General features: G+C 48.6%; 4 protein-coding genes across 8 annotated transcripts in view; all 4 read left to right on the forward strand.

Moving 5' to 3' along the window:
* Positions 1–192: 192 nt before the first annotated feature.
* LOC114857803 (anoctamin-2) lies at positions 193–10,682 on the forward strand. 4 transcript variants are annotated; one of them, XM_029154646.3, is made up of 28 exons: positions 193–350; positions 1,908–2,077; positions 2,171–2,470; positions 3,279–3,374; positions 3,454–3,626; positions 3,717–3,771; positions 3,853–3,904; positions 4,002–4,057; positions 4,187–4,234; positions 4,337–4,401; positions 4,505–4,639; positions 4,724–4,884; positions 5,030–5,112; positions 5,360–5,371; positions 5,534–5,608; positions 5,700–5,756; positions 6,166–6,240; positions 6,331–6,532; positions 6,608–6,719; positions 6,800–6,857; positions 6,943–7,043; positions 7,135–7,295; positions 7,390–7,542; positions 7,724–7,776; positions 8,029–8,207; positions 8,284–8,389; positions 8,638–9,166; positions 9,264–10,682. In XM_029154646.3, exons 2-28 carry the CDS (start codon positions 1,949–1,951, stop codon positions 10,040–10,042), a joined length of 4,005 nt encoding a protein of 1,334 aa, XP_029010479.1. In that variant the 5' UTR covers positions 193–350; positions 1,908–1,948; the 3' UTR covers positions 10,043–10,682. The 4 variants fall into 4 exon arrangements, with proteins under 4 accessions (XP_029010479.1, XP_029010483.1, XP_040927231.1 ...); XM_029154650.3 differs by lacking the exon at positions 5,360–5,371 and having other exon boundaries at positions 194–350; XM_041071297.2 differs by lacking the exons at positions 3,853–3,904; positions 4,002–4,057 and having other exon boundaries at positions 194–350.
* A 336-nt stretch (positions 10,683–11,018) lies between these two features.
* On the forward strand, positions 11,019–14,507 carry cers3b (ceramide synthase 3b). 2 transcript variants are annotated; one of them, XM_029154705.3, is made up of 13 exons: positions 11,019–11,192; positions 11,445–11,518; positions 11,677–11,759; positions 12,162–12,335; positions 12,411–12,528; positions 12,725–12,843; positions 12,926–12,983; positions 13,168–13,218; positions 13,316–13,408; positions 13,507–13,635; positions 13,713–13,819; positions 13,888–14,041; positions 14,158–14,507. In XM_029154705.3, the coding sequence occupies exons 4-13, from the start codon at positions 12,163–12,165 to the stop codon at positions 14,275–14,277; spliced, it is 1,122 nt and encodes a 373-aa protein (XP_029010538.1). In that variant the 5' UTR covers positions 11,019–11,192; positions 11,445–11,518; positions 11,677–11,759; position 12,162; the 3' UTR covers positions 14,278–14,507. The 2 variants fall into 2 exon arrangements, with proteins under 2 accessions (XP_029010538.1, XP_029010540.1); XM_029154707.3 differs by lacking the exons at positions 11,019–11,192; positions 11,445–11,518; positions 11,677–11,759 and having other exon boundaries at positions 11,789–12,335.
* A 177-nt stretch (positions 14,508–14,684) lies between these two features.
* On the forward strand, positions 14,685–16,912 carry cfap161 (cilia and flagella associated protein 161). The gene is made up of 8 exons (XM_029154708.3): positions 14,685–14,849; positions 15,187–15,276; positions 15,364–15,581; positions 15,664–15,745; positions 15,900–15,935; positions 16,077–16,199; positions 16,355–16,428; positions 16,633–16,912. The coding sequence occupies exons 1-8, from the start codon at positions 14,778–14,780 to the stop codon at positions 16,790–16,792; spliced, it is 855 nt and encodes a 284-aa protein (XP_029010541.1). The 5' UTR covers positions 14,685–14,777; the 3' UTR covers positions 16,793–16,912.
* Positions 16,913–19,309: 2,397 nt separating this feature from the next.
* The window catches only part of igf1ra (insulin-like growth factor 1a receptor), a 52,607-nt gene continuing 46,297 nt past the window's right edge, over positions 19,310–25,619 (forward strand). The window contains exon 1 of the mRNA XM_029152817.3: positions 19,310–20,437. Coding sequence (XP_029008650.1) covers positions 20,362–20,437 — 76 coding nt within the window. The 5' untranslated portion in view covers positions 19,310–20,361. The remainder of the gene's footprint in view (positions 20,438–25,619) is intronic.

A 25,619-nucleotide genomic window follows, 5' to 3' on the forward strand; every position in this document is an offset into this window, starting at 1 on the left:
AGGAAAAGGTTAATATGAAACCTAATGATATTTGTCGCCTTTAGTTCGTGTAGAACTCAAGAAAACGTTGATCCATTAGTTCCAGAGCCGCGGCTCAGTTTCAAGCTCTGCCACCTGTAAGCTCCGACAAACACACACACAGACACACACACGCACACACGTCGCAGTAATGTGCATCACACCTTCCCTACGGACCGGTCAGGGAATTAGACGCCCTGTGCGCGCGTGCGCGCGCGCTAAGCCTGGGTTTCCGGGAGCTCGCGCAGATTGTCCACCATCTCAGCGAGGCGCATCTCACGCGTCTTATCGCCCATCTTCATAGCCGTAGAAATGATCCTCCACGCGCGCTGGTGAGTCTACCTTCCAACTCTTCCTCCGGTTGATAAGACGCAGCTGACCTTTAGTCACTGTCTCATGTACGTTTCATCTTGTGGCCGCGTCGTTTGGGCACTTTTGGCACTTTTATGTGTCCTCCAGCTCGCGATGCTCAGTAAATTACCGTTATTGTCCAGGGGCGCGTGTTGCGGGGCCGAGGCCGTGTTCTTATTTCACCAAACGTCGCCACGCAACTGTTTACGCACGGCCTTTAATTAAACGCACATTTACAGATCGCCACGCGGCCTTAACTAGTCCAGAGGAGCGCAGTAGCTGCGCAATCGGGGCGCAATAGCTGCGCTCTTCTCCGCGCCGTCGCTATTTCTGCGCTGTACAGCTGACTCGCATGTTTCCCGTTGCGGCATTAGAAAGCAGCGGGCAGTTAAAATTAGCGGTGTGTAATCTGCATTCCACGAGGCCCCGTCTTACCGAGCGCTCCCTTGGCGCCCGCTGCTCCGCTCCCCGGGGTGTGACGGCGCAGCTGACCCTCCAACCTCTGCCGCTGAGCTGTCTGCCAGCTTACAGGCCTCTAAGCCGCCGCGCGCGCTGCGGCGCACACGCGGGGCGCTTTTTTGCGCACCGGTTCTGCGCCTGCTCCGAAGTGAACGCACACGGCCACGCGGGGACTGGCGCACAGCTGGATCACAGAACCCACGGAGTGTGAAACGTACCTGCGCAAAGTATCAGCAGTGCGCAGCATGAAAGCGGGTGGTCACAGGGGCAGTGACACACAGCACAACTGTTTGAGAAAGTTCCAGATAACGTGTGTCAATAATGTATTAGTTTCTAAAAACTCAAACTTGACCTGAGCCACTGAGATACCGTTCAAATCTAATCTAAAACGAGTACTTTGCATTTTCATTTTCTCTCTTACTGATATGAACACGGTGTCTGCCGCCTCAGGGAAACTGCTGCACTGTGCGTATTGATTAGCAAAAGCAGTGCTTCATTTTTAAGATGAAGCATTACCAGAACTGGTTTCCGGACCAAACACTCCACGGCTGATGCAACATCTGGCAAACGGCAAACACCATAAACAAACCCAGAACTTATCATGTTTCTCCAAACAGTTGTATTGACCCTTATTAAAACAACTGGAGTGAATTACTCAGTTTAACAAGCTAGAAGACTAGGAGCCCTTGTTCCAAACACCCCAAATTAATATTCTTATGGCCAGTGTTTGCTAAGAGGTAGCACACTGGGATTATCATGCATACATGTGTTGTATCTGTTGTGATTGTGTGTACTTTACATTGGTGTTTGTGTTCTGTGGCCTCAGCTCACAGACTAATGGACAAAGATATCCCATGTAATATAAGTATATGTATGTAAATATCATGTGTAACTGCAGGTGATACTTTATGTTTGCAAAAGCTGACAAATGACATATAACATGTTGTCATATATTACCAAATTAAGCCTTCAAGAAAGTTTTTTTTTACAAATTCTATTGATTTTTTCAGTCTCTTCGCGTATTACGGGTCTACTGAAATGCACCTATAACTCCCCTTTCCTGTTTCATCCACCGACAGAGGGATGAAATGGCAAAGAACCTTCATCGCTCACAACAGAAATGAGTGAGTCATCGTCCATTCACTCATCGAAGCTTGTTGCATTGGCCCGATCTCTGTCTGGACTCGGGCTCGATGTCGCCAACGGAGGCTCCACCAACCCCCCCATCAACGATGAGCCCCCTCCCCCGGTACGGTGTCCTGTCACTGTAAACACACACGTCCTACCGCCTCCTCTACCTTTATATGCTCATACACCGCTGCGAACGCCTTTTGTCTTGTAGGAGTTCGGCATTGACCTAGGCCCAGGCCTTTTCTTTGCCGACGGCAGGAGAAAAGTGGACTATGTCCTTTGCTACAAGTACAAAAAAAGACGGACATCCAGGCCGCGGCTTTCCCTCATATCAAACGGGAGTATACCAATACCGATCCCCGGCAGATGGGAAACGGAGTCCGGAGATGCGAGTGCACCCACAGGGGACGCGGAAGAGCCCAAGCTGTCGGAGGAGGAGAAGGCTGTGATGAGGGAGGAGTTCGAGGCAGGACTTCTGGAAGCCGGGCTGCAGATCGAGCGGGATAAAGAGGTGCGTATCTGCTTTTATGGTGCTTTAGCCACAGCTCGCAAATCACAAATCCTGTGCTTGGACCGCTACCAAGCAGGTTGAGAAGAAGACTCCGACGGTCTCCTAGAGCTGGCAGTGCTGCCAGATGCTGTTAAATTATTCACTTCAGTGCCATGCAGTTTAAATGGATATTAGGAAGTACAGTACAGTGTGTCACATATCGAGTTTTGTCATATGTTCATGTGTGGGTTGTGCGATGTTGTTGCCTGCATGCTGTATTGGCGGAGAGTGAAGCCTAGAAGCAAAGGTGGAGAACCTCATTAGAGGGACATCCACTGCTCAGAGGAGTCGATGAGCGATTGAACATGAGACTGTTGCAGAGACCAGCACAGGTGGAGCAGGAGCTGTCGCACCTGTTGCAGTTGTGTCTGCCCTGCGCTGATGTCATTACAGTAATGCCTTTGGCAGAATTTAACTCTGTGATCCAGAGGCCTAATAATAGCTGGTCGCTTCTCACATACATGACTCGGATGTGGTTTAGCCGTTCCGACCGCTCCAGCGTCTGCGCTGATTTTCTCTACTTTTCAGGATCGGGAATGTGTGGACTTGAAATAATTGGATTTCCTAGAAAACATCCTCATTAAAACACAAAGTAGCATGCTTACAGGTTTAGTGGAGGCTCATCTGACAGCCTCAGGACCAGCAGCCAAACCAGTTAAAAGCAAAGACAAGTGAAGGAGAGGAATGCAGCTAAAACACCGCGATGTTCGTGTGTGTGTGTGTGTGTGTGCGTGTGTGCGTGCGTGCGTGTGTGTGTGTGTGCGTGCAGAGGGCACAGGGCATAGGTTTCATTAGGCTGCACATCCCATGGCCGATACTCAGCCGGGAAGCGGAGCTCCAGAAGATCAAAGTTGCTGTGAAAAAGGTGAGCGCGACACAGTGAGCGACGATCACGCGGCATCACAACACTCTCTGACTGTGCTGACCGTGATTTCGCCGGGCAGAAGTGTGAGCTGCGGAGGCGGACGGGCATTGCCGGATCGTGGGACTCGTTTCTGACCAAAGTCAACGCGCCGTTCCAGCCGGACGTCCCCGACTTCGACGTGCAGCAGGATTCGGAGACGCGTCATCAACTCAAAACCCTCAAACACCATTTCATCCGGGACAAGCTGTACCTGTGAGCCCCGACACACAAACACGCTGTGACAGCGATGCGGCAGATTCTGTTTGAATTGTTGCTAACGGCCGCGCGTGTCGTTCGCTGCAGGTATGACATCAGATCCACAGAAACCGTGTTCGACAACGCCACGCGCAGCAGAATCGTGAGTTGAGGGTTTCTGTTGAATTGTATTGCACGTATTTAACCTCGCATAGCGCTTGAACCTTGCTGTGTTTGTGTCAAGGTGGCTGAAATCATTTCACGCACCACCTGCAGGCAAACGTGCCAAACCACTGGTGAGCTCGCACTTCAGCTCTCTCACACCTGCCTGAGCTCACGCACCATCACACCTGCACTGCGCTCAACTGTGTCACTTGCTTTTTGTGTCATAAGGCATCCACTCATTACTGGCTCGGGGTGTCTATGACTCCGCCTTCCCTTTGCATGATGTGAGTAAAACAGCCTCACAGTTAAATGGGAAAATATGGGAAAAAAATCTAAATAATAGAATAGACTGCTTACATTGTTTACACTATGGCTCTCTAGCACATGTCAAACGTTGGTCACTTTTTCTGTAGGGGTCGTTCACAAGGAGAGGTCGAAAAGATCAGCAAAATGACAGACAGGTGTGAACTGACAGCAGACGATACGACAGCACAGCTATAATCCAAAGATGCTCCACGTCTTCATCCTGTGTATTTAATCATTTACCGGCTTTAATCCCTCAGATCCTCCATGAGGAGTGGGCCAACTATGGAGTCATGTATAAATACCAGCCTGTGGACCTGATCAGGTACTGAGCGCATCTAAGGCTGGGTTATGAGGCTGTGCGTGTGCTATAGGAAGCTAATTATGATGTCAAGCAGCCAGTGGATTTGTTGCCTTCATCTCAACAGGAAGTACTTCGGGGAGCAGATTGGGTTGTATTTCGCTTGGCTGGGTGTGTACACTCAGCTCCTCATCCCCCCCTCCGTGCTGGGCATCATCGTCTTCCTGTACGGCATCTTCACCGTGGACGCCAACGTGCCAACGTAAGCGCGCTCAGACCCCTCAGCCTCACGTTCCCTCGTGATACGCACGCTGTACTCGTTATGCACCTCGTTGCCCCCTTCCAGTCAGGAGACGTGCGACGAGAACACCAACATCACCATGTGTCCTCTGTGCGACGGAGTGTGCGACTACTGGCGACTGAGCACCGTGTGCTCACTCGCCCGGACCTCGTACCTGTTTGACAACGGAGCCACCGTCCTCTTTGCCATTTTCATGTCTCTGTGGGGTAATTAAACGTCTCGTGCTTCCCTGGTGAACCTGATAAAGTGGCCAGTGAAGATATAGTGAAGTAGCTCCTAGATTGGATCACTTCAGTGAATGCGCCGTATAGACTTTACAGTGAGCGTGCTCCACCTGTGATGTCCCCTCAGCTGCCTGCTTCCTGGAGCACTGGAAAAGGCGCCAGATGTGTCTGAAGCACTCGTGGGACCTGACCAGCTTGGAGGACGAGGAGGTACTGAAGTAAAGCAGTAAACACTCACACGGATTTACAAGAGCCTTCACGGTCCATTTATACATTAAGCCGGGTCTTCCCCCTGTGATGAGCTGTAATGCTACTACTTTTAAAGCAGTGCACTTGCAGAATGGATGACTCAGCGTTTTCTTTTTCAAATTGCATTCTGCCCTCTCTCTCTCTCTCTCTCTCGCTCGCTCGCTCGCTCGCTCTGTCTCTCTCCTCTTCCTGTTTGTGCTGCCCAAAGGAGCGAGTCCAGGTGGGCAAGATTCTGCACATATTAAAGCGGAGCTGTACACTGTTGTGTTTTTAGACAATTTTTGACAGGAAAGAGAAACAGTTGTTTCTAACTATAGCGTCTCCTGCTGTTGACCAGCTACAGCTGACTGTGAAGCGTTCCCTCATTATTGGCTTGTTGCAGGAGGAGCTGCGGCCTGAATACGAGGAAGCTTTGCAGGAGAAAAAAGCAAAGAAGAAAGCTCAAACTAAGAAGAAGGTCTCGTATCCGAGTGTATTTTCTTTTTGCCTTTAGCTTCAGCTTTAAACCTTGATGACACGATGTCGCTCAGTGTTTTTATTGTTCTCAGTTGTCCAAAGCTGGGGAAGGGGTGGACGGAGAGACCGACCAGATGCTGGCGTCCCAGGTAGCGCTGCACAACTCCTACACCTGCTGCATAGTGATAATCTCACTAGTTCACTTCCAGGGGAGGTGAACGAGCCATAAACCTGGCTCTGTTTTCAATCTGCAGTATATTTATTACAAATTCATTTAGAGGGTATAAATGGAGGCAGCACAGTCCGTACACACGGTACAGAGAAAACAAAAAAAAGCCTTCCTCCAGTGTGGGTGGTTGAGTCAAAGCTGCTTACCTGCCTGAGATTAGCGCAGATTACTGGTGGAGGGAGGAAGAGGAGGAGGGGGAGGAAGGAGGGGAGGCGTGTCCCGTCCTTTCCGATGGCAAACGTGCACCCGCCCGACCGGAAGCGGAACATGTGCTCAGCATTGGTGCGTGTTATTGACGTGAGTAAAGTGAGTGTTTCCCCCCCCCCCAGCATGAACCGGATTCTCTGGCTGTCGAAGATCACATGTCGGGGTACCTCATCAACGTGTCCTCCCTACTGATGCTGGTACCGTATCGCGCCCGCGCGCTCCCCTCGCGCCGCAGCGCTCCGGGTCCGGTCGCGCGCGCGTGTGACCCGTGCGTTGCCTGTGCGCAGATCTTGGTGACGTTCTCGGCGGTGTTCGCCGTGGCGGTGTACCGCATCTGCATGCTGAGCGTGTGGTCCATGAACCCCGACCCCGAGGCCAAGGCCAGCGTGAGGATGACCGTCACCACCACGGGCATCGTCCTCAACATGCTGGTGGTTCTGGTGCTGGAGGAGGTCTACGGAGCCATCGCCGTGTGGCTGACGGAACTGGGTGCGTCGCCTTTCGTCTTTTGAGGAGGGCCGCTTTTAGTAGTTATTATTGCTCATCTGTCGCCTTTTCTGACAGAACTTCCCAAGACCAAGGAGGAGTACGAAGAGAAGCTGATCTTTAAGTCTTTTTTTCTCAAATCCATGAACGCCTTTGCACCTATTTTCTATGTGGCCTTCTTCAAGGGCAGGTGTGTGCCTCTGCTTCATTCACGTCTCGCTCACGGGCCTCGTCTGCTGTATGACAGTAACCGGTCCCGTCTACGTGCAGGTTTTCTGGGCGTCCTGGAGACTACGTTTATGTGTTTGAAGACTTTCGAATGGAAGAGGTACCGCGGGTGCAGATTATTGGGCCTGCGTGTTCACTGTGTGCGTTCGCTGGTGTCCATTACATGTGTTGTGTTTGTCCCTCAGTGTGCTCCACCAGGCTGCCTCATTGAGCTTTGCATCCAGCTCAGCATGATCATGCTCGGAAAGCAGCTCATCCAAAACAACGTGTTTGAGATTCTCGTACCGTATGTGCTTTTTTCACGCCCACCGAACATCCTTTAAATAAATACGGTTTGCTGGCGAGCTGCTTCAGCTTGTTGACGGGTGTTTTGGCAGGAAGCTGAAAAAGATGTACCGAACGATACAGGAACAAAAAGGAAACCGGGAAATCGATGAGGATGAGGGGGAAGTAGAGGAGAAGAGACCAAGACAGCAGTTTGACAAAGATTTCACCCTGGAACCTTTTGAAGGCGTCAGTCCAGAATACATGGAAATGAGTGAGTCTCTTCTGCCCTGTTTTAATTGTCCAGTCTCTCACTGCCGTTGTTATTGCACGTCCTGTATCCTCTCTGTGCTTGTGTCTATCTGCAGTCATCCAGTACGGCTTTGTGTCTCTGTTCGTGGCCTCCTTCCCGCTGGCGCCAGCGTTCGCCCTGCTCAACAACGTCATCGAGATCCGCCTCGACGCCGCCAAGTTCGTCACCGAGATCCGGCGGCCGGACGCTGTGAGGTGCAAAGACATAGGTACAGATGGAAGATCAGAGGACGCCCAGTCTGTCGGTCGCCGTGTGAATCCTTCACTCACGTTCTTTTCCTTTACTCCACTCTGCCCCTCCATTTTGTCTCCGTCTCCATGTCTGTCTGTCTGTCTGACACACACGCTGCTCTTTCCAACGTTGCCTCTTCCTGCACATGCTCTCTCCAGGGATTTGGTTCAATATTCTCTGTGGCATCAGCAAGTTCTCTGTCATTACCAATGTAAGTGTGTGTTTGTCCTCTCTGACCCCTGGCATTGAATGCATGTGCAAAACGGCTACTTTTAGATCCTGAATTGTGATGCCATAGCTTCCTCAATGATGAACTCACAAAATAGATCATTGCATAAAAGCCAGATGTCCAAGAAGCTCAGAAATTGTCATTGCCCAGAACCAGAACTGTCAAATTAGTTGTGTGAATGAGGGTTTCAAAATAAACGACCCTTACCTCCACTTCCACTATCCTTCTCCTCAGGCATTTGTCATCTCCTTCACATCAGAGTTTGTTCCACGCATGGTGTACCAGTACATGTACAGTGTAAATGGCACCATGAATGGCTACACAGAGCATTCGCTGGCCTACTTTAACGTCAGCAACTTCCAAGATGGCAGCGCGCCCTCCACCACCCTCATCACCGGCGTAGCCATGTGCAGGTCAGATGAAAGCTGGATTCACATTGCTGTAGAGTCCTCCTGGCTAGCAGTAACCTTAGCAACATGTGTTTGACAGGTACAAGGACTACAGAGACCCACCATGGGCACCAGATCCCTACACGTTCTCCAAACAGTACTGGTCCATCCTGGCAGCAAAACTGGCCTTTGTCATATTCTTTCAGGTGTGACAGCATATTTTCATATTGGTTAAATAAATTTGAAGGTGAAACGAAAGTAGCATCTTGTGGCTTATGTCCACTCAGGTTAATGACGTCAGTGTCACTCGATGCCAATATGGTGAAGTGGTGCGTTCAGAGTGATTGTGGGAGCGGAGATCATTTATTTATCTATTATTATGTCATTAAAGCAGCAAATTATTCCCGGCATGTTCTCTAAATGTAATTATACATTGCTTGTTACTTCCCTACAGAACCTTGCAATGTTCCTGAGCATGATGGTGGCCTGGATGTTCCCAGACGTACCGCGGTCTCTGCGGGAGCAGCTAAAGAAAGAAAACACGGTGCTGATGGAGTATCTGCTGAATCACGACCAGGAAGCATGTGCCAAATCTCGCTCCCCAAGGCCCTCCATCCACTGCGTCCCCACCGACATAGAGATTGTGGTGGAGGCGCCCAGCGAACAGGAAGATCAGTCGGTGGTGGAGCAGGAAGAGGTGGGGGTGGAAATCAACGTGGACGAACGCAGACAGACCAGTGACGGGGGTCCGGGGGTTGAAGGGAATGATGAGAAACAAGACGGAGATGCGGGTGAAGGTGCAGTGGGTGGAGAAAAGGAACAAGATGGTGAAATAAACGAAGAGGCTGGAAAGAAAGACGGTGAGCAAGGGAGCGAAGAAGAGGAAGGAGGACAAATAGATGAAGAAAAACCTGAAGTAAAAGAGGAGGAGGAGAATTTCTCTGTTGATCTTGACTTTTTCATGAGCGAGCTGGGCCTGTTGGGTAAGAGGAGAAAACTGACTAAGGCTTTTCTTACAAGCATCTGTGGAGTTGCTCATCTGTGGATTTCTTCTTAATCATCTGTTTTTTCATCCTGCAGATGAGGGGCCTTCATCATCGGCTAAAGACACAGGCTTCGCCCAGAAACACCCGTCTGAGGAGACGCAGTCCCATTCCTCATCCAAAGGAAGCTCATCCCACAGTCTAAACACTGCACCAAATAGTGACCGTGGGCTCTTGTCGCTGCCCGCGCCTCCTCCCAGAGAGCCCGGCAAAAGAGCCAAGGCCCAGTGCTCCACCCTGCCTTCGCTCCACAGGGGGTCCGAGGCCTGTTACAGCCTGCCGAGGCCCAGCCGCTGCACCAGCCTCACCAGGCTAGCGCAGACAGCGACGCTAACTCCCCGGGACCCCGCGGGCTCCTCATCGGCCTCACCCAGCCGCGCCCCCCCCTCCTACACCCCGCTGCCGCGCCCCGCACAGTCCCCATCCACCCGCCCCCGCCTCCCGGAGCCTAGACCCCCCAGCGAACAGTGTGCGGCCCAGCGGCCGCGCTCCACCGGCAAAGCCAGATGCTCCACCTTGCCTCCACCGCAGAGAGCCCCCGGCCCCGGGGAGCCGCCCGCCAGGCATTCCACCAGCTCCCCGAGGCTGGCAGACCCCGCCCCACCTCCTCCCCCCGCCGCGCTTTTTCTGCTCAAAGGCCCCCCGGCGCAGAAGCAGCGCTCCCGGAGCAAAGGCCGGTGCTTCACCTTACCTCCGCGGCCGAGAGCAACCGGTCCGGAGGAGCAGCACCAGCCCAGTCACTCCACCAGCCTTATGAAGCTGGGAGACCGCGTCCCCCCTTCCCCCAGTGAACTGAAGCGCAACACGCCAGTATGAGGCGCTGGGAGGCCGAGGGACAGACACAGAGGCAGGACTTTGCAGATGGGCCGCCCCTGTCTGTGCACGGAGCCTCTGTCATTCCTCCATATTTGCTTCCATAGGAGTCTGCAGGGATCAGCCGAACCATCTTCGTGCCGTCCTCATCCTCACACAGACATTCACGCAGCTCAGTGGGGGAGGCAGAGGAGACTCCCGAATCCCCCTTTCATGCACAACAACCTCACCACTGGAACGTTGACTGTGTTTCCATTGGTGTGTTTCTGCTCACAGCCACAGCTCATTAGCTACTGCTCCTGTGTTATTTACTGTTCCACAGGCAGCAGCGCTGCCTTTTAGACCAGAGCCACGCGGCGATATATACAGCACAGCTAGAAACAACAGTTACGTCTGTAGAGCCACACTTTATTCTTAGAGGTTTTGATATATAAAAATGTAAAATAATAATAAAAGGACATATTTTTGATATGTGTTTTTCCTTTTGAACGCTAACATGGTATGGTGTGTTTGAGCCTTCTAAACTTTGCCATAGGGACTTGATTTTTACAAGACAAGGTGAAGATTATAAAGTTGTATTGTTTAATGTAGTAGTATGACATACTGCATAACATAACAAGTCTCTAATAAATCCTATACCTGGTCTCTGTCGCCCTCCTGTGGTGTGAAAACGAACCTCGCTCTGATACAGATGTGTTTGTGTGTTTCCAGTTTGAAACCTGACGTTTTCACTGCTCTCCAGCAGAATCCCAGTAACTGATGACTACTAGGAATTTGATTTCCTTCATATAAACGGCGTAGGATAGTGTAAAACCTGAGGCCGTGTGCTTTCTGTTTAAATGTTTATTATGACCTCAGGCAGCGAGTTCTTTCTCCTCTGTCCACAACCTGCGCTGGCTCCTCCTCCCCTGTCCCATCAGTGAATGGGCCCTTTGTGGGGGCTTCCCAGCATTCCGGAGGAATTCACGCAGGTGAGGGTGCGCGACCAACCCCACAGGCAAATGATTGCTCACACGGCTGAAATGCAAACGCTCCCAGGGCCATTAGGAGGTCCCTGAGCTAACACTACCTTAGAGGACGCGCTCCGGCGGCGAAGGGTGTGATCACAGGCAGAGACGGAGTGGGAGGGAAGGATCCCTTTCTTTCCCAGCAGGTGAGTGACCACGCATGCCCAAAATCAACACACTCGCTGGATCCTGTTGTCTGTTGGCAAAGCATTAGTTCATGTGTCAATATTAGCCTTTTATTTTTAAGCTTTAAGGCAATGTTTGAGGACTAGCTCCACGGTAGCTGTGGGGAATTACAGACTTTAATAGAGCTCTGTGTGTGTGTGCGTGTGTGTGTGTGTGTGCGTGTGTGCGTGTGTGTGTGTGTGTGTGTGTGTGTGTGTGTGTGTGTGTGTAAGAGGCGAACACAAGCTGCGTGACCTACTGGCTAGTTCCGAACAGGCAGATCCCTGGACAATAGCGCAAACGGAAGGTGAGTTGGTCTTCATTTGCATACGCTTAATCGTGTTGCTGATCTTTCTCTAAAAGGGATCTAACGGAAGATGTAATTGTTCAGGCACGCGTGGGCGGCTGAAGGTTGAGTCGCCGATGTGTTGACTAAATGTTTTCCTTTGATTTCCCTGAACTCAGACACTCCTTCTGGGTGAACTCTGCCTCTCGGCCTCAGCTTCCCTCTCTTCTGTTGGAACCTGCCAACACAACGCTGCCTGCAGGTATGTTCTCTTATTTCCACATGCTGACTTATTAACTAACATTGAGGATCAGGGGACACGCCGCTGTTGCTGGTGCTATCACGTCGAGTAAATAAAGGCGTAACAGCGACTATTTGTGATTTTGTGTATGTTCACACAGACGGCTCTGTGGAAACCAGTTCTCTAACTGCTCAAATAACATGTTTTTATCTTCACGCTATAATGGACAGAGTCCACATGACAAAGGACTTTACTTCTCTCTAATCTCTGCCTCGGAGCTGCTCCTCACCTCTCGCTATCGTTCCTGCCCTTTGATATCTGCTGTCCTCCTTCCTCTCATTTCCTTAATGGCCGCACGCGAACAGAGCCGTGGTCACGACGCACGGCGACACACCGTTCAGCCCGTTCTGTTCTGTTGAGCAGCATGTTGCAGTCGGTGGAAGAGTGGCTGTGGTGGGAGCATCTGTGGCTGCCTCGAAACGTGTCCTGGGCCGATCTGGAGGACGGCGAGGGTCGCGTCTACGCCAAAGCCTCCCACCTCTACGTCGCCCTGCCCTGCGCCTTGTGCCTGCTCTTGGTCAGATACGTGTTCGAGAGGTGAGTCTCAGCCACTCGTGGTGGACGTCGTCCTGTTGCTGGGCTTTGCTGTAACGCCCGTGTGTGCTGTTGAAGGTACCTGGCTGTACCCGCGGCCGCCGCCTGGGGAATCAGGGACAGCGTACGGCGGCGAGCGGAACCCAACCCCGTCTTGGAAAAGTACTTCTGCAGCCAAGCCCGGGTTCCATCACATGTACGTAGACATGCGGAGATGATGTTTGCTTCGGCCGGCGCTATGAATACATGCGCTGCAATAGAACAGGTTTTTTTTTTTTTGTTTAAAATCAAACATTGCCCGTCATCGGAGAGCAACTGGAATGCCGCTGTACGACTTATGCAAGCGTGGAAGTAGCCGATCACCTGAACTGCTTCCCCCCCCCGTGTCTCAGGCTGACGTGATGTCTCTCAGTAAGAAGACCAGTTGGCCGGAGAGGAGGGTTGAGGTCTGGTTCAGGAGGCGGAGGAACCGGGATCGACCGGGCCTCCAGAAGAGGTTCTGTGAGGCCAGGTGTGTTTGTGTTAGCGGTTGATATTGTAACGCTTCAGGAAGCGCCGATGGACATGATATCACTGTTCTTGTCTGTCAACAGCTGGAGGTGTGTGTTTTACTCGTGTGCGTTTGTTGGCGGGATCCTCGTTCTCTATGATGTAAGTGCCTTTTGGCCTTTCTCCATGTTTTTGCAGGTCTTCCTGTCTGGCTGCGCAGTGAACTGTCTCTGAAAGGCTTTGTTGTGCTTTTATCTGTGCCTCTCTTCGTCAGCGGCCCACAAACATGCATGAGGCCGTTGACCAGTATTTACACTCACGCTCGTCTCTCCTTTGTTTGCTGTAGAAACCTTGGTTTAGTAATCTGAGGGAGGTTTGGGTAGGCTTCCCTAAACAGGTCAGTGTTGTGCCGTTACTGACAGAATGTCTTGTAGAAATGTGGTTGTTTTCAGCGTGATCAACATGTCTGTGTGTTACTGTATGTGTGTGTTCAGTCCATGCTGTCGTCCCAGTACTGGTATTACCTCTTGGAAATGGGCTTTTACCTTTCTCTGATCTTCAGCCTCGCGTTTGATGTGAAACGGAAAGTAAGTGTGGAGAGGCACGAAGCCATTATCAAGGATTTAGAGATTCATTTTATGTTCACAGCTATTGTGTTATTATTTACATGCTGTCCTTATGATAGGATTTTAAAGAGCAGGTCATTCATCATATAGCCACACTAACTCTTCTGAGTTTCTCCTGGATTTCAAACTACATCCGTATCGGCACCATCGTCATGGCCATTCACGACTCGGCTGACATTCTATTAGAGGTCGGTGCCAATGCATTCTCATGCTCAAGGCCCATGTTACTCACACAAAGCACTAAAGCCCCATTTTCATTCCACAGTGTGCAAAAGTATTCAACTACGCAAAGTGGCACTCGACGGCTAACGGCCTGTTTGTGGTGTTTACATTCGTCTACACTGGCACAAGACTTGTTATTTTTCCTTTCTGGTAAGCCTGTGATGCGAAAGGATTCCATATTATAATATTATAATATTATAATAAGTGTTCACATGCAGGGTGATCCACTGTACATGGGTGTACCCGCTGGACTGGTATCCTCCCTTCTTTGGCTACTACTTCTTCAATGTCATGTTGCTGGTGCTGCAGATACTCCACATCTACTGGGCTGTTCTCATCGCACAAATGGTTTATAAGCTGATCTGTGGCAAGGTCTGTCTACGAGGGTCTCGATGTGTGAATGAATAATTAGAATAACGAAACATCATATGAATCGACATGTCCACATTTGTTCACGTTCCATTCCCTGCCTTTTCTGGGGTCTGCAGCTTGAAGGCGACGACAGGAGTGATGAGGAGGAGGACGACAGTGATTCACCAGAGGAACGGAGACACAAGCTGAATCACTCGAATGGTGCAGGCGTTAGAGGTCGGGCTAACGGCCATTGACAGAGACTGACACAAACAAACTGAGTTGGTAATTCAGTTTGGAATAAGGCTGTAAAAAGCTTCTTCAAAGTAAATACCAGTAAATACACCTAATACACTAGTATTTTTGAAGGAACCGTGAAGGATAACACACAAATGTATGTGACACTTGTTTTCTGGAGTTCTGAATTCAGAGTATTTAATCAAATTTTACTGTAGTCTTCATTAAAATTACAAATTAAGAAAAACTAGTTTGCTGTGCTTGACTTATTGACCTATTATTATATTGCCTATCTTTTTTAGTTTGTATTTTTTCTGGCACTAGAGTCGGCGTTCATTGTTTTGATTTTTACCGGGACACAGCACACTTTTCCCAAGGATCTCTTCCTGTGGCTGCGGTAATAACGCGTCTTCTCGCGAGAACTATTAGAAAATAAAATGTGACTCGGTTGCCATAGAAACCTCTAAACAAACCAAAGATACGTAGTTAGAAGATCAATATTCGTTAGTTTACAGGTAGAATGGCTCATGTGAAAACCTATCGCACAAATGTGAGGATCGGGAACTGGAATGAGGACCTGAGCTTAGAAGAGGTTTGCTTCAAAATATAACAATATACTTTACTTTGCTAACGCTAGCTAGCCACCTAGCTGTTGAAAAAGTTTCACATTTAGCTTTAGCTCTTCCGTGTTAGCTAAATAGCTACAGTAGTTGTAGTTTGGGCCTGCTTTATTTTACTTTCATAAAGACGTGAGACTGCACAGCTTGACTGCGCAGTATGGGTCAATAATTAACCCTCCTGCAGTAAAAGCTAACTTACAGATTGTATACACACCTACAGTAAAACACAAGGGAAATGAGCAATGTAGCAGCAATTTACTGTAATGTAGAATACTGTGAATATTTGTGGTTGTGGGCTCTTAATCTTAGGAGGCAAAGAAGGAGTATTTGGAAAAAAAGGAGAGAGGTGAGCTGACGGCCCAGAAGGTTGACTTTCTCAAACTGAACATTCTGAGACCAGTAAGTTTGGATCTGTGCTACTTAGATTAACAGTAATAACAGTAATAACAGCGCTGGTGGGGTTGCTAAGGACGGTGGTGTTTGTAGGTGAAGCTCTCTGTAACGAACGATGGAGGACTGCACTTTGGGGATATTATCATGCTGGTTAACGAGGGAGGCGAAAACAGGGAGTGCAGTGCAGTGAGTATTAATGCAGACGTGAACAGTTTGTCAAAGGCTCCTTCACCTGGCGTTCAAGCCCCATGTGGAATCAGCGCCGGTAGAGGTCTTCAGCCCTGCACACGCACTGCCTTCACCATTACCAGGTAAACACACGAGCACATTTAATGTAGGTATGTTCAGGCTCCCAGCCCTACATGAACCTGCTCATTGCTTCTTTGACTATAGTGTCGATGGCAGCCCCGAAGGATCAGCTCTGCTCTATGAGCAAAGCTTTGCACTGAAGACAACAAGTGGCTTTGCAGGAGGAGTAAGTCACAGTGCAACATGTTACATGCACACATACACACACACACAAACAGATTGTATTTTGTCACAAGGCACAGTGCATCATTGAGCTTCTCAATCACAGCTTCTCAGTTTAATTTAGTTCTTACATATTTTCTGTTCTTGTCTCTCCTTAGCTTTTTTTAGCGAGTGAGTTGCGAAGCTTTCAAAAGGTAAATTTTGGTTAAATACTAATTAATATTTGAGCAATATATATATATATATTATGCTGAGCATCCAGAATGCAACAATTATCCTTGTTCACTAAATCTCAAACCATTTTGACTCGCATCCTCTTGTGACTTTATTTACAGTGTGCAAAGAAGTCCCGTCTCCAAGAAGTGAACTTGGTCGACAGTGATTCCTTTCTATCGTGGTGGAAGATAGTGCACTTTGACCCCCAGGAGAGGCTCGAAAATGAGGGTCTGCCTGTTCCTGTAAGTCCTTACTGTGACTCCGGCTTTTGCAGCATACCCATTTTTGGTTGTCTAGGTTTGTAACTGGCCACAGAGTGCAGGGTGCTTTTTTTGTTTTTTATCATTTTGTTTGCATTTAGAATTTCTTTTATCATTAATAGGCTTTTGTTTGACAGGCTAATCAGAAGGTTCTCATCAAACACTGCAAGACAAACCAAGCCCTTGCCGTTCTGGGTGATCAAGTCCTTTGGTATTTTCTTCTTTTACTTTATTTATTATCTTCCCAAAAATATGTTGTTCTAGATGTAATTTCAACACATAAAATGGTACCCAATAATATCATAATAATGTCACACATAATACAGTATGTAAACAAAGAGATATTACTGAAGGAAAACTACAGTCTGCATGAAGGTCCACTGTCGCTCTGCAGGTAACACTTGTGTTTTTGCAGGACCACATATGGTAAAGAGTACGAGGTGACTGCACATACCTTCTTGGACTCTCACAAAGCAGAACAGGACACCAACCACTGGATGCTTTGCACCTCTGACCCTGCAGGAGATTCACTGTTACTCTTTAACCGCCCAGTGTCTGCGACATCATTGTTCTAATTAATGGCATGCTAAAGTGTGATATTGGGCCACACGGTATTTTTCCAGGTTGTCTTTGGGTTTGGAATTTTCCCAAAAAGATATTATGAGACAACAGAATGAAGTATTTACTTTCTCGTGTGTTGTTTCTCGTGTCTTAATAATAGGCTTCAGCGGCCTAATGCAGCATTTCACCTTTTGCTATGTTAGCAAACATACAAAAGTTGAAACCATAAGCAACACACCCTCACTTGATTCAGTGGTTTTGCTGATCCAACCTTACCTGGTCTGGTACGACCTGTTCAGCATCAGCTAATATCAAACCTAACACAGATTTAGTCCTACCTACTCCTGCTTCATTGTGTTTCACGCTGTTTTCCTGCTGTTAGTCTGGTTAATAATACCTGGTGGTGGTGAGGTAGTGGCAGAACGGGCTTAAATAAAAAGGCAGGAAAAGGTAAACAAAAGTTTAAATGTAGGTCCTAAACGCGTAAAAGCATATTTACATTATGTTGGTGATATCTCATCACCTTACACACACCTTATCATGTGTATTAATTTAGCTACTGACAAGTTTATATGGTGGTTATAAAAACCCAACTGAGTTAAGCATTAACTATCGGCCCGTTTCTACACACCTGTTTACAGTTCACATTTGTTTGAAGGTTACTTCCTCTTGAGACTAAAGATGTATATGCAGACTTGAACAGTATCTATAATTACAAATTAAAAAGGTCGTTGTACTAAATTTTCACAACTGTTTAAAATATTTATGCACCCAGAATCATTTTGCAGCATGTTGATGCATAACACAATACCGATGTTGTTGTCAGTGAAGCACCAACATGCAGGCAAAAAAGCTTTTACCTTTCAGTTATTCGGAGCTTTGAGTTTGTTTGTTTGCAGTGCGGCATTTACAGCAGCAGGGGGCGACACGTAATCACTAATATGGTTGAAAGCGGCCTGAAACTCAAGAGTCAAAAAAGAGGGATTAATTAAATTAATTTATTAAACCGCTTATCCAGCGTCATCCACTGTATTCACTTTGAGGACTGCCTGTTCTTTAACTTTCTGGGCTGCTCACTTCACCTCAGCAGCTCAGCTACCAGAATTTCCAGCACAAGGTCACAGTTTGACTGTTTATCTGTGTAGGTTGAATGTTATCTGACCTTAAACTATGATTATTTTAATTTTACGTCTCAATTACTGCAAATGTGCACATTTGAACTTTGTGCAACAAAGCAAAGTTTGTTGTTTTTAAAGTTTTCCTGCTTAAACTTAAGTTAACGAAATTAAAACTAAGTCAGTTAGTAAGGAATTTAAACCAAGATTTTATATTTTTTAAATAGTTAGCGTTTACTACTATAATGCTGAACACCATACTTGGAATAGTTCGTAGTTCGTCTAATCTAAATATGGACATCACGTCACAGTCATAAAACCTATGCTGTATTTTTAATTTCCGCGGATTTACAGCGCGTATATGTGTTCTAATTATAAGGACAACTTACCCGTGACTATTTGAATCATCGCTTGCGCCGAGCGGCCAACAGTCAGACGTTATATAAGCCAGCATGGGACGAGCTGCAGACCGGGCAGCGGCGCGCGCTGCGCCGCCTCTGCTTCATGTCTTCACCCGAGCTCCATGTCAGGTTTTCCTTCAGGCCGCTGACGGTGCTGTGGCGTGTAACTTGTGGTACCTACCGTCTGTCTGCATGTCACACACAGACAGCACAGTGGAGACCTAAAATCAGTTGTAACTGCCTGGAAATGGCCGCTTTTATTAAAGACGTTATGTTAAGGACGCGGTGTAACCACCAGATGCTAAATGTACAACAATAATGGTTAATAATTTCATTTTGTACTTATTTAATTCAGGTTAAACTCTCACATTCACAAACACAATGTACTACTTACTCTTCTGGAAAGCACATCATAACATCGTTGTGAGTAAAGTAGCTTGGTGTAAAATTATTAAGAGACCATGTGACTCAGGCACATTTATTAAAAAATGTTTAATTAATGTAATAATATTTCACATGTATTCATCTTCAAAGGTGGTGTATAAAGCCTTCCCTGCTTTCTATGTTTGCCTCAATACCACATGTAACGTATGAGAAGGTCGACTTGTCCTGTGTGGGTTTTCATTTAATTAGTAAAGAACATAGAAGACACAGAAAAATAAACGCAAAACTCAAGTTAGATGAGAACTGAGGCTCGCGCGTGCTCCAGTGAACCAGCTGTTTAGGACAACTGGACATAAGTGCTGCAGATTGCGCATTGCGTGAACTGAGCCCAACCTCTGATCGTGTCACTCACTCAGGTGAGAATCTCTCCTCATCGCCTGACACTGAAAATAAACCATTGATTGTAATGAACCTCATCCATCGTGTGCTTAGGCAGGAAAACCACCACAGCGGCACCGCCTTCGCGTTGCCAGACCCGGTCCCAGTCGGGTTCCGCGTGCGCTTTGCGTGTGCGTCTTGTTTTGCTCGTGCCAGTTTTCGGGAATCCTCGGCTCGGAGTCCACTCCGGTCTTTCCGGCCTGCTCCCGGCCACTTTATCCGAAGCACTGTGTTTCTGTGTGAGAGACGCCGACTCTTGTTTACAGCACAGATTCCACGGAGGAGCGGAGACCCGCAGGCTGCGTTAACCGAGGGAACCGTCGGATTTCAGCCTCTGGACACGCGCGCAACGGGAGTCCGTGTTTTCTGCATTTTGCGTGGATAAGAGGCGTCGCGCGACACTCGGCTCGGGCAACTCCTTGGACTGGTTCTCCCTCCCACCCAAGCCGAGTTCGTCTAGCTCGGAGAGCTGGAGACCCATTCTCCTGCGTGGCACAAGTCTGGTATTTTCTTTCAGCTGGAAATCACGACTGACGCCGGAGATAAGTCCCGACCCGAGGAGCTGGAAAATTGGGTCGCGAGCGAGTTTTCGGCGCGTGCCGGGACTTTTCGTGGGGATCTCGGGACCGTGCTGGCTGAATGGCATGAACCAAAAATAATATTAAAAAAGGGTTTTTCATTCATTTCTCAATCTCCCGGCCACCACCCCTGTGGATCTGGACGTGTTTTCAGGTCCCTCCTCCCTCATCCACAGTCATTCACACGGGAATTTTTGCGATCGACACTGGCGTGAATTTATTGTGGTGGTGGAAGCTGCTCATAATCACATTTAGCCTGATATTTTTATTGTTAACTCGCAGGCCTGGTCGCACTCTACGTGCACTGCTGTTTTCAAGAGATGGAGAATGAAGATGGGGATTACCATCATTTATCCAGTAAAATCACCGGCGTGTGTGCCTCGCCATCCAACGTCAGGGTACCCAGTGATCGGCAAAAATAACAGAATCTACTGATTTTTTTTTCCCCCATCATTTTTTTCCAATACAAATCTCACATTTATTTAGAGTTGTACATCAGATCCTGGTAGATAAGCGACCATTTTTGTAGTCTGCCACGGAGCAGCCTTTTTGGGCTCCAGACACATTTATTCGTTAAGGAGCTGCTGCGGAAACCTTTTCTTTTATTTCGACTTTGCGCTGGACTTTTGTTTTTTTTTTAGTGGAGGACAAGAGATCCGGCACAGCGATGGGTAGCCCAGCCTGGTTTTGGGTTCTGGTACTGTCTGTGTCAACTACCTGCATATGGTGCACATATGGAGAGAGTAAGTATTAATAATAATATTAGTTGACTATATATGTACGTATATAGTTGAATTAAATAGGATATGACTTGGACACACAATATGCTTTAGTCCAGTTTAACCTTTAGCAAATCGGCCTTTTTTGAGGTTTGTACGAATAAGTGGGTAAAATTTATAACATGAAATATATTCTATAAATCGAATAATATTGGTTTAACATGTCAGTAATTAGTTCTTTAAGGTGACTGTTAAGCACATGCATTCCCGACGAGCCTGTTACATGTATGAGCTGAGCAGGACCATGTGGTACAGCCGCCGTCAGTCGGTGAACCCAGCGACAGGAACATGTGCGTTAGGACTGTTTCTTTTTTCTTTTTTTTTTAATTCCTGGCTTTGAACGAAGCAGCAGGTTTTAGGCAGGAGCGAGGAGCGCGTCGCCATAATCTCCGCCGCTTGGCATCCACAGAGCAGGCTGTGGATCCGGGGAGCGGAGCTGAAGGTTACTACGACCATGTGGCCATTTTGCATTTCGTGGTGCGTCGCCGCTGCGCACGAGCGAGCGGAATCGGGCGAACCTCCGCTGACACAGAAATGAAAAAGCACGCACAGCGAAGTAACGCGCGTCAAACGAGCCCTCGTCCGCGATCGAATATCGGCATTGTCGCTGTTTTCCGTTTACGTCTCTGCTATTATTGTCAAATAGCTATGGAGGCTCTAGTAAAAACATACATGTGCGCGTTTTATTAGGATCCATCTTTTAATACTGAATCACTGCATTTGTTCCTCGTTTGCAAATACATTGTCATAAAATTCTCACTTTACACTTGGATCAGATTTGAGTTATTTCCTCTTGCTGCTTGTTGGTGATGTATTAGCTTTTCAGTGGCTTTTCTCTAAATACCATGTTGGTCAAAGATAATTCCTAATCTGTCTTAAAAATACTTGGGGCTAAACACCATCTGGATTATAGAGATGATTTAGCAAATTCCTGCTTTTGTCCGTGAGCTCAATATTCTCCATACATAGTAAAAAAAGTGACAGGTTTTGTGTTTTGAACGGGGACAAGAATGTGGTTTACATAACTAGAGAAGCCAGTAGTTATTCAAATTGTCCCTTGCGTGTCTGTTTATGCTCACGACTGTCCTCACTAACACTACAGTGCGTTTCAGACGGGCTCCTTTGAATGAGGCTTTTATTGTGTTGACTTCACCAGTCACAAAAGTTGTTTATTTACCTGCTGGTGAGTGAGTTCCCAGGTGCTTCTTCCACCTTTGCCCCGTGTTTGTGTGTAGTGCGACTGGCACGACCTGCTCTGTTTGTGTCAAAGAAATGTGTGCGTTTGCTGTTTACGTCACTTCCGTTGAACTAAGTTGCGTGTGACGGCAGAGGCGAATTAACATGGGAAGGAGACCTGCCGACTGGCCTCTATTAGCATTCAAATAGGAGGCAAAAACTGAATCCGCTGCTATTGATCAGGGCCGACCACGGCCATGTGGAGGTGGTGGGGGCTGGGGGGGTTGCCCCCCCCCCCCCCTCCCCAGGAGCTCAGTGAGACGCTGGAGTGCGGTTGGGGGCTGGGAGACAAGTGGTTCCCCTCAGATCTTGATGCTCTGTGTATAAAGCATCAGGCCGTTCCGAACAAAGAGTTCAGAGACAAAGACCGTGGGTGAAAATCCAGACAGGGACGGCCTCTCCTCACTTCATCAGTCTGCCATGATGTTTTCACTGGGCTGTTCAGGGGCCACAGTCTCACTTAGTGGAAAATCACAGATATCCTCGAACTCCATCAGGGGATGATTTTTCTTCCTCTTCTTCTTTTTTTTTTTTTTGCTCTGCGTTTTGATAATCTGTCCACACCGATAAAACCTAATTAAGCTCCCCCTTAACTCTCACCACAGTAAACTTTCCATGCCATGACTTCCAAGTATGCAGCAAACAAGGCTCTAAAAGTGAGGGAGCGATCGTGTGAGGACGATGGAGACGCGGCGTTTGGAAATAGAATGTGTAAAAATATGCCGGCGAAGGGAAACAGACTTGGTTTTGTGTGATTGGGAGAGTAGAGAGGTTGCGGACTGTTATATTGGCTTGTGCTGTTCACACGTCGGGCCTCCTGCATGGACCCACGGCTTGAACTCCCATCACTTGGCCCCGCTGCTGCCCGTTATAAATAGATATGTCACTGACGGCGCTGGAGCAGGGGCTGTGAGTGTAGGCGCCCCCTCCGGCGGGGGCACGTCGGCGCCCGTGTTCGGCCATTTACAGGGAGACGTGTCGCTCGCGGGGCATTGTGTCCGACAGGCAGCGCTCCCCGTCCCGGTGCCGACCCGGCCGCTGTCACTCCTCCGGGCCCCGGGGTCGGGTACGCGCTGCTACATGCACAACCTTCCCCCGCTGATGCGCCCCCCCCCCCAATCACCCCCGACCCCCCGCTGGGAGAGCGCATTGAGCGCCCGCGGACCCACGGCGCGTCCTCCGGGGTCGTTTGTGAGTTCATTGTGCGGCTCCTTTTGTGCGCGCTGCAGCGGGGCCGCGGCGCGACGGGCCGGGTCGGTGGCGTGGCCCCCGCGCGGGGATGCGGAAGCGTGTCGCTGGGAGAGGCTGCCGCGGCGCGGCCCCTGCAGGCCGCCGGCCGAGCTTCGCGACGCCTAATTAAACACTTTACTTCAAGTGGCCCGTTGCTGGACTTGCTCAAATGCAGTCTCCGGCCAACTGCACATTCATCACCGTGGACTGCCAGTTTAATGGCCCGTGGAGTACGGTCCAACTTGTGAGATGATGGGAAATGTTAGGTATCAGTTGAGCACTGGTCGCAGGACAACTGAACGCAGATCAGAGCGCGAGGAGAGAATTCATCATTCTCTGAGGTGCTCCTCATCAGGCCTTTCTGCCGCTGCGTGCTCTTCCGTCAGTCATCATGCGATTACCATAATAAAGTATTAAACTTTCCAGTGGCGTCTAAACACTGGTGAGGTGAAAGTTCGGATTTTCTTCTAGAAGAAGCGGTGAGCTGCTGGAGGCAGGTCCGTTAGCTTCACGGCGAGGCTTACGCTAAGCTCACAAATGGCATAGCATAATCAGTTTAGATGGGCTTTGGTTGTTTATTCATTTTTTTTCCCTCTTGTGCATTTTATTCATATACGCTTAAGCCACAGAGGTCAGAGTGTAAATCTGCTGCAAAGTCATGTCTCCGAAACAGCGGCGATTGATTCCCAAACAGTTTTCAGTTGAAATCAAACAAATCAGCCACAGCCTGAATCAAAAGATGAAATCTGAGGTCTCCTCCTCTATTTTGGGTCTATTATAAAGTGTCCTGTAGGATATTAAAACATGGGTGAAAGCAGGTCACTGCAAACCAGACAGAAAACACAATCGTACAGCTACAACAGGTGAAATGTAGCCGCACAACTGGAGAAGTCGGGTCCCGTCTATTGTCTGTGTTCAAAAACAGCCCGACTTCCCCGTCGCCTCCCGGCCTCTTCCCTCTTCTTCAGAGGGGGAGGCTTTGTGTGCGCGTTGTTGTGACGGAGCGTGTAGAGTTACTGTTTAGGGTTCTGGCGACACCCGAGCCGCCGGGTTTGGAGCGAGGTCCACCCAGCGAGCCGCCGGTCAGATGACTTCCAGTGCGCCGCGGATTAGAGCCAGTGGATGTGGCAGGTGTGACGGGACGTGACTGCAGCGAGCGGCCTCCGCGCTGGAGCCCAGGCTCTGATACTGGGACTAATGTGGCAGAGGGAGTTCTTGAATCAGTCCATAAGATGCTGGATTGATTCAATAAATAAATGTGTAACAAATGGGATAAATGTGAAATACAATCATATAAAACTTTTAGCCATTTAAAATATATATTAGTTTATATTATGCTTTATTTATATATTACAAGCATTAATATTTGTTTGAAATCATTTGTGAATAAATAATCATTAACACACTGTTAAACACGATAGATGAACTATTTCCAAATGTTCCCTCCTTTTGTTTTTTAGACTCTAATTAATAATCTTAGGTGTGATTGCAATGATTTGCAGCAGGATGTCGGCTAAATGCTCCTGTTGTGTGTTTTCTCAGGATACATAGTCTGTTGCTTAACAACATGTGATTCACATTCAAACGCAGGTTTCTGTCAGCGAGGCGTTTATGCAAATGGGCCGAACGCGAACGAGGTTCTATGGGAAGTTTTCGGTCAAGGAGCCGCCGGCTTCGTGCGCGCGCGTCTGCGTCGGGGCGTGCGCTCGCGCGTGCACGGGCGCTGACATTTCCACAGAGGGCCGGGGCAAAGCTTATCAATCATAAACACAAGCTGGTGGATCCCATTACGCTGCGGAGACGTGTGTGTTTACTCAGCAGTGTGAAGAGCGGGGGGAGGGGGGGGGGGGAGAGAGGCGCACGTGGCCCCGCTCGTCCCCGACGCCGCAACATCCGCGTCACTCCCACGTTACTACCGTCAGCGCCGCTTTCTTCTTTACATGGCGATGAATTATGGATCGGGCAGATAAATGCGACCGAAGAATTGTCCTCACGGGGGAAAGAAAATCGATCAAATTGCAGTTCGTCCCACTCGATCCTCTTTCAAAGAAATACTTGGAATTCCTGGAAGCTAACGCGCTCGTTGGGCAGAACGGGGAATGACAAAGAGGCATTTTTCCTTCCGTGCGCTGTTCATTCTAATAAACCTCTCTCTGTCTCTCTCTTTTTGCCGCCGCCTCTGAGCGTGAATTGGGGACCGTAAAACACCCAGGAATGTCTTGGAACGCTCGGCATTTATGACGCCCAGAATTCCACCTTTTCCTCTTTTTGTCTCGGCTTTCCAGCCGCCGTGCGGCCTCCGGTCGCTGGACTTGGCACAAACCCTATCTGTCGCCCGCCACAGTATCGCTTCCTCCATTCTCTGGCCAGACGCCCCCTGACTTTATTAATGCCCTCATCAGGAAGTGGGGCCTAGACTTTCTCTTTACTAACAAACAAATTAGCCTTTGTATTTGAGTGGCGCCACCCCCCCTCCCCCTCTCTCTCTGGCTGCCGGAGAAGCTGGAAGAAAAATTCTCAATGAAACAAAGAAGACATGCAGCTCAATGACTCACAAGTGGAGCCCAGGGGCACTGGTGTTGATTGGAGAAAGCAAATACTATTTTCTGCTGGAGTAATCGTTTCCGTTCTAAATTTGGAGAAGCGAAACACCCCGACGGGCGCAAATATAGCCCATTCA

Source organism: Betta splendens, chromosome 6 (genome assembly GCF_900634795.4).
Source record: "Betta splendens chromosome 6, fBetSpl5.4, whole genome shotgun sequence".
Lineage (NCBI taxonomy): Eukaryota > Metazoa > Chordata > Actinopteri > Anabantiformes > Osphronemidae > Betta > Betta splendens.

What these genes read in the sequence shown, in the direction of transcription:
- cers3b (XM_029154705.3), top strand. Translation starts at nt 12,163, where the DNA reads ATGTTGCAGTCGGTGGAAGAGTGGCTGTGGTGGGAGCATCTGTGGCTG. An exon ending in GGATCCTCGTTCTCTATGAT is followed by an intron (nt 12,984 to 13,167) that starts GTAAGTGCCTTT and finishes TGTTTGCTGTAG; the next exon opens with AAACCTTGGTTTAGTAATCT. An exon ending in CTTGTTATTTTTCCTTTCTG is followed by an intron (nt 13,820 to 13,887) that starts GTAAGCCTGTGA and finishes GTTCACATGCAG; the next exon opens with GGTGATCCACTGTACATGGG.
- cfap161 (XM_029154708.3), top strand. Translation starts at nt 14,778, where the DNA reads ATGGCTCATGTGAAAACCTATCGCACAAATGTGAGGATCGGGAACTGG. An exon ending in AGTTGCGAAGCTTTCAAAAG is followed by an intron (nt 15,936 to 16,076) that starts GTAAATTTTGGT and finishes CTTTATTTACAG; the next exon opens with TGTGCAAAGAAGTCCCGTCT. An exon ending in CTGGGTGATCAAGTCCTTTG is followed by an intron (nt 16,429 to 16,632) that starts GTATTTTCTTCT and finishes GTGTTTTTGCAG; the next exon opens with GACCACATATGGTAAAGAGT.
- LOC114857803 (XM_029154646.3), top strand. Translation starts at nt 1,949, where the DNA reads ATGAGTGAGTCATCGTCCATTCACTCATCGAAGCTTGTTGCATTGGCC. An exon ending in ATCAGCAAAATGACAGACAG is followed by an intron (nt 4,235 to 4,336) that starts GTGTGAACTGAC and finishes TTAATCCCTCAG; the next exon opens with ATCCTCCATGAGGAGTGGGC. An exon ending in AAGCTCAAACTAAGAAGAAG is followed by an intron (nt 5,609 to 5,699) that starts GTCTCGTATCCG and finishes TATTGTTCTCAG; the next exon opens with TTGTCCAAAGCTGGGGAAGG.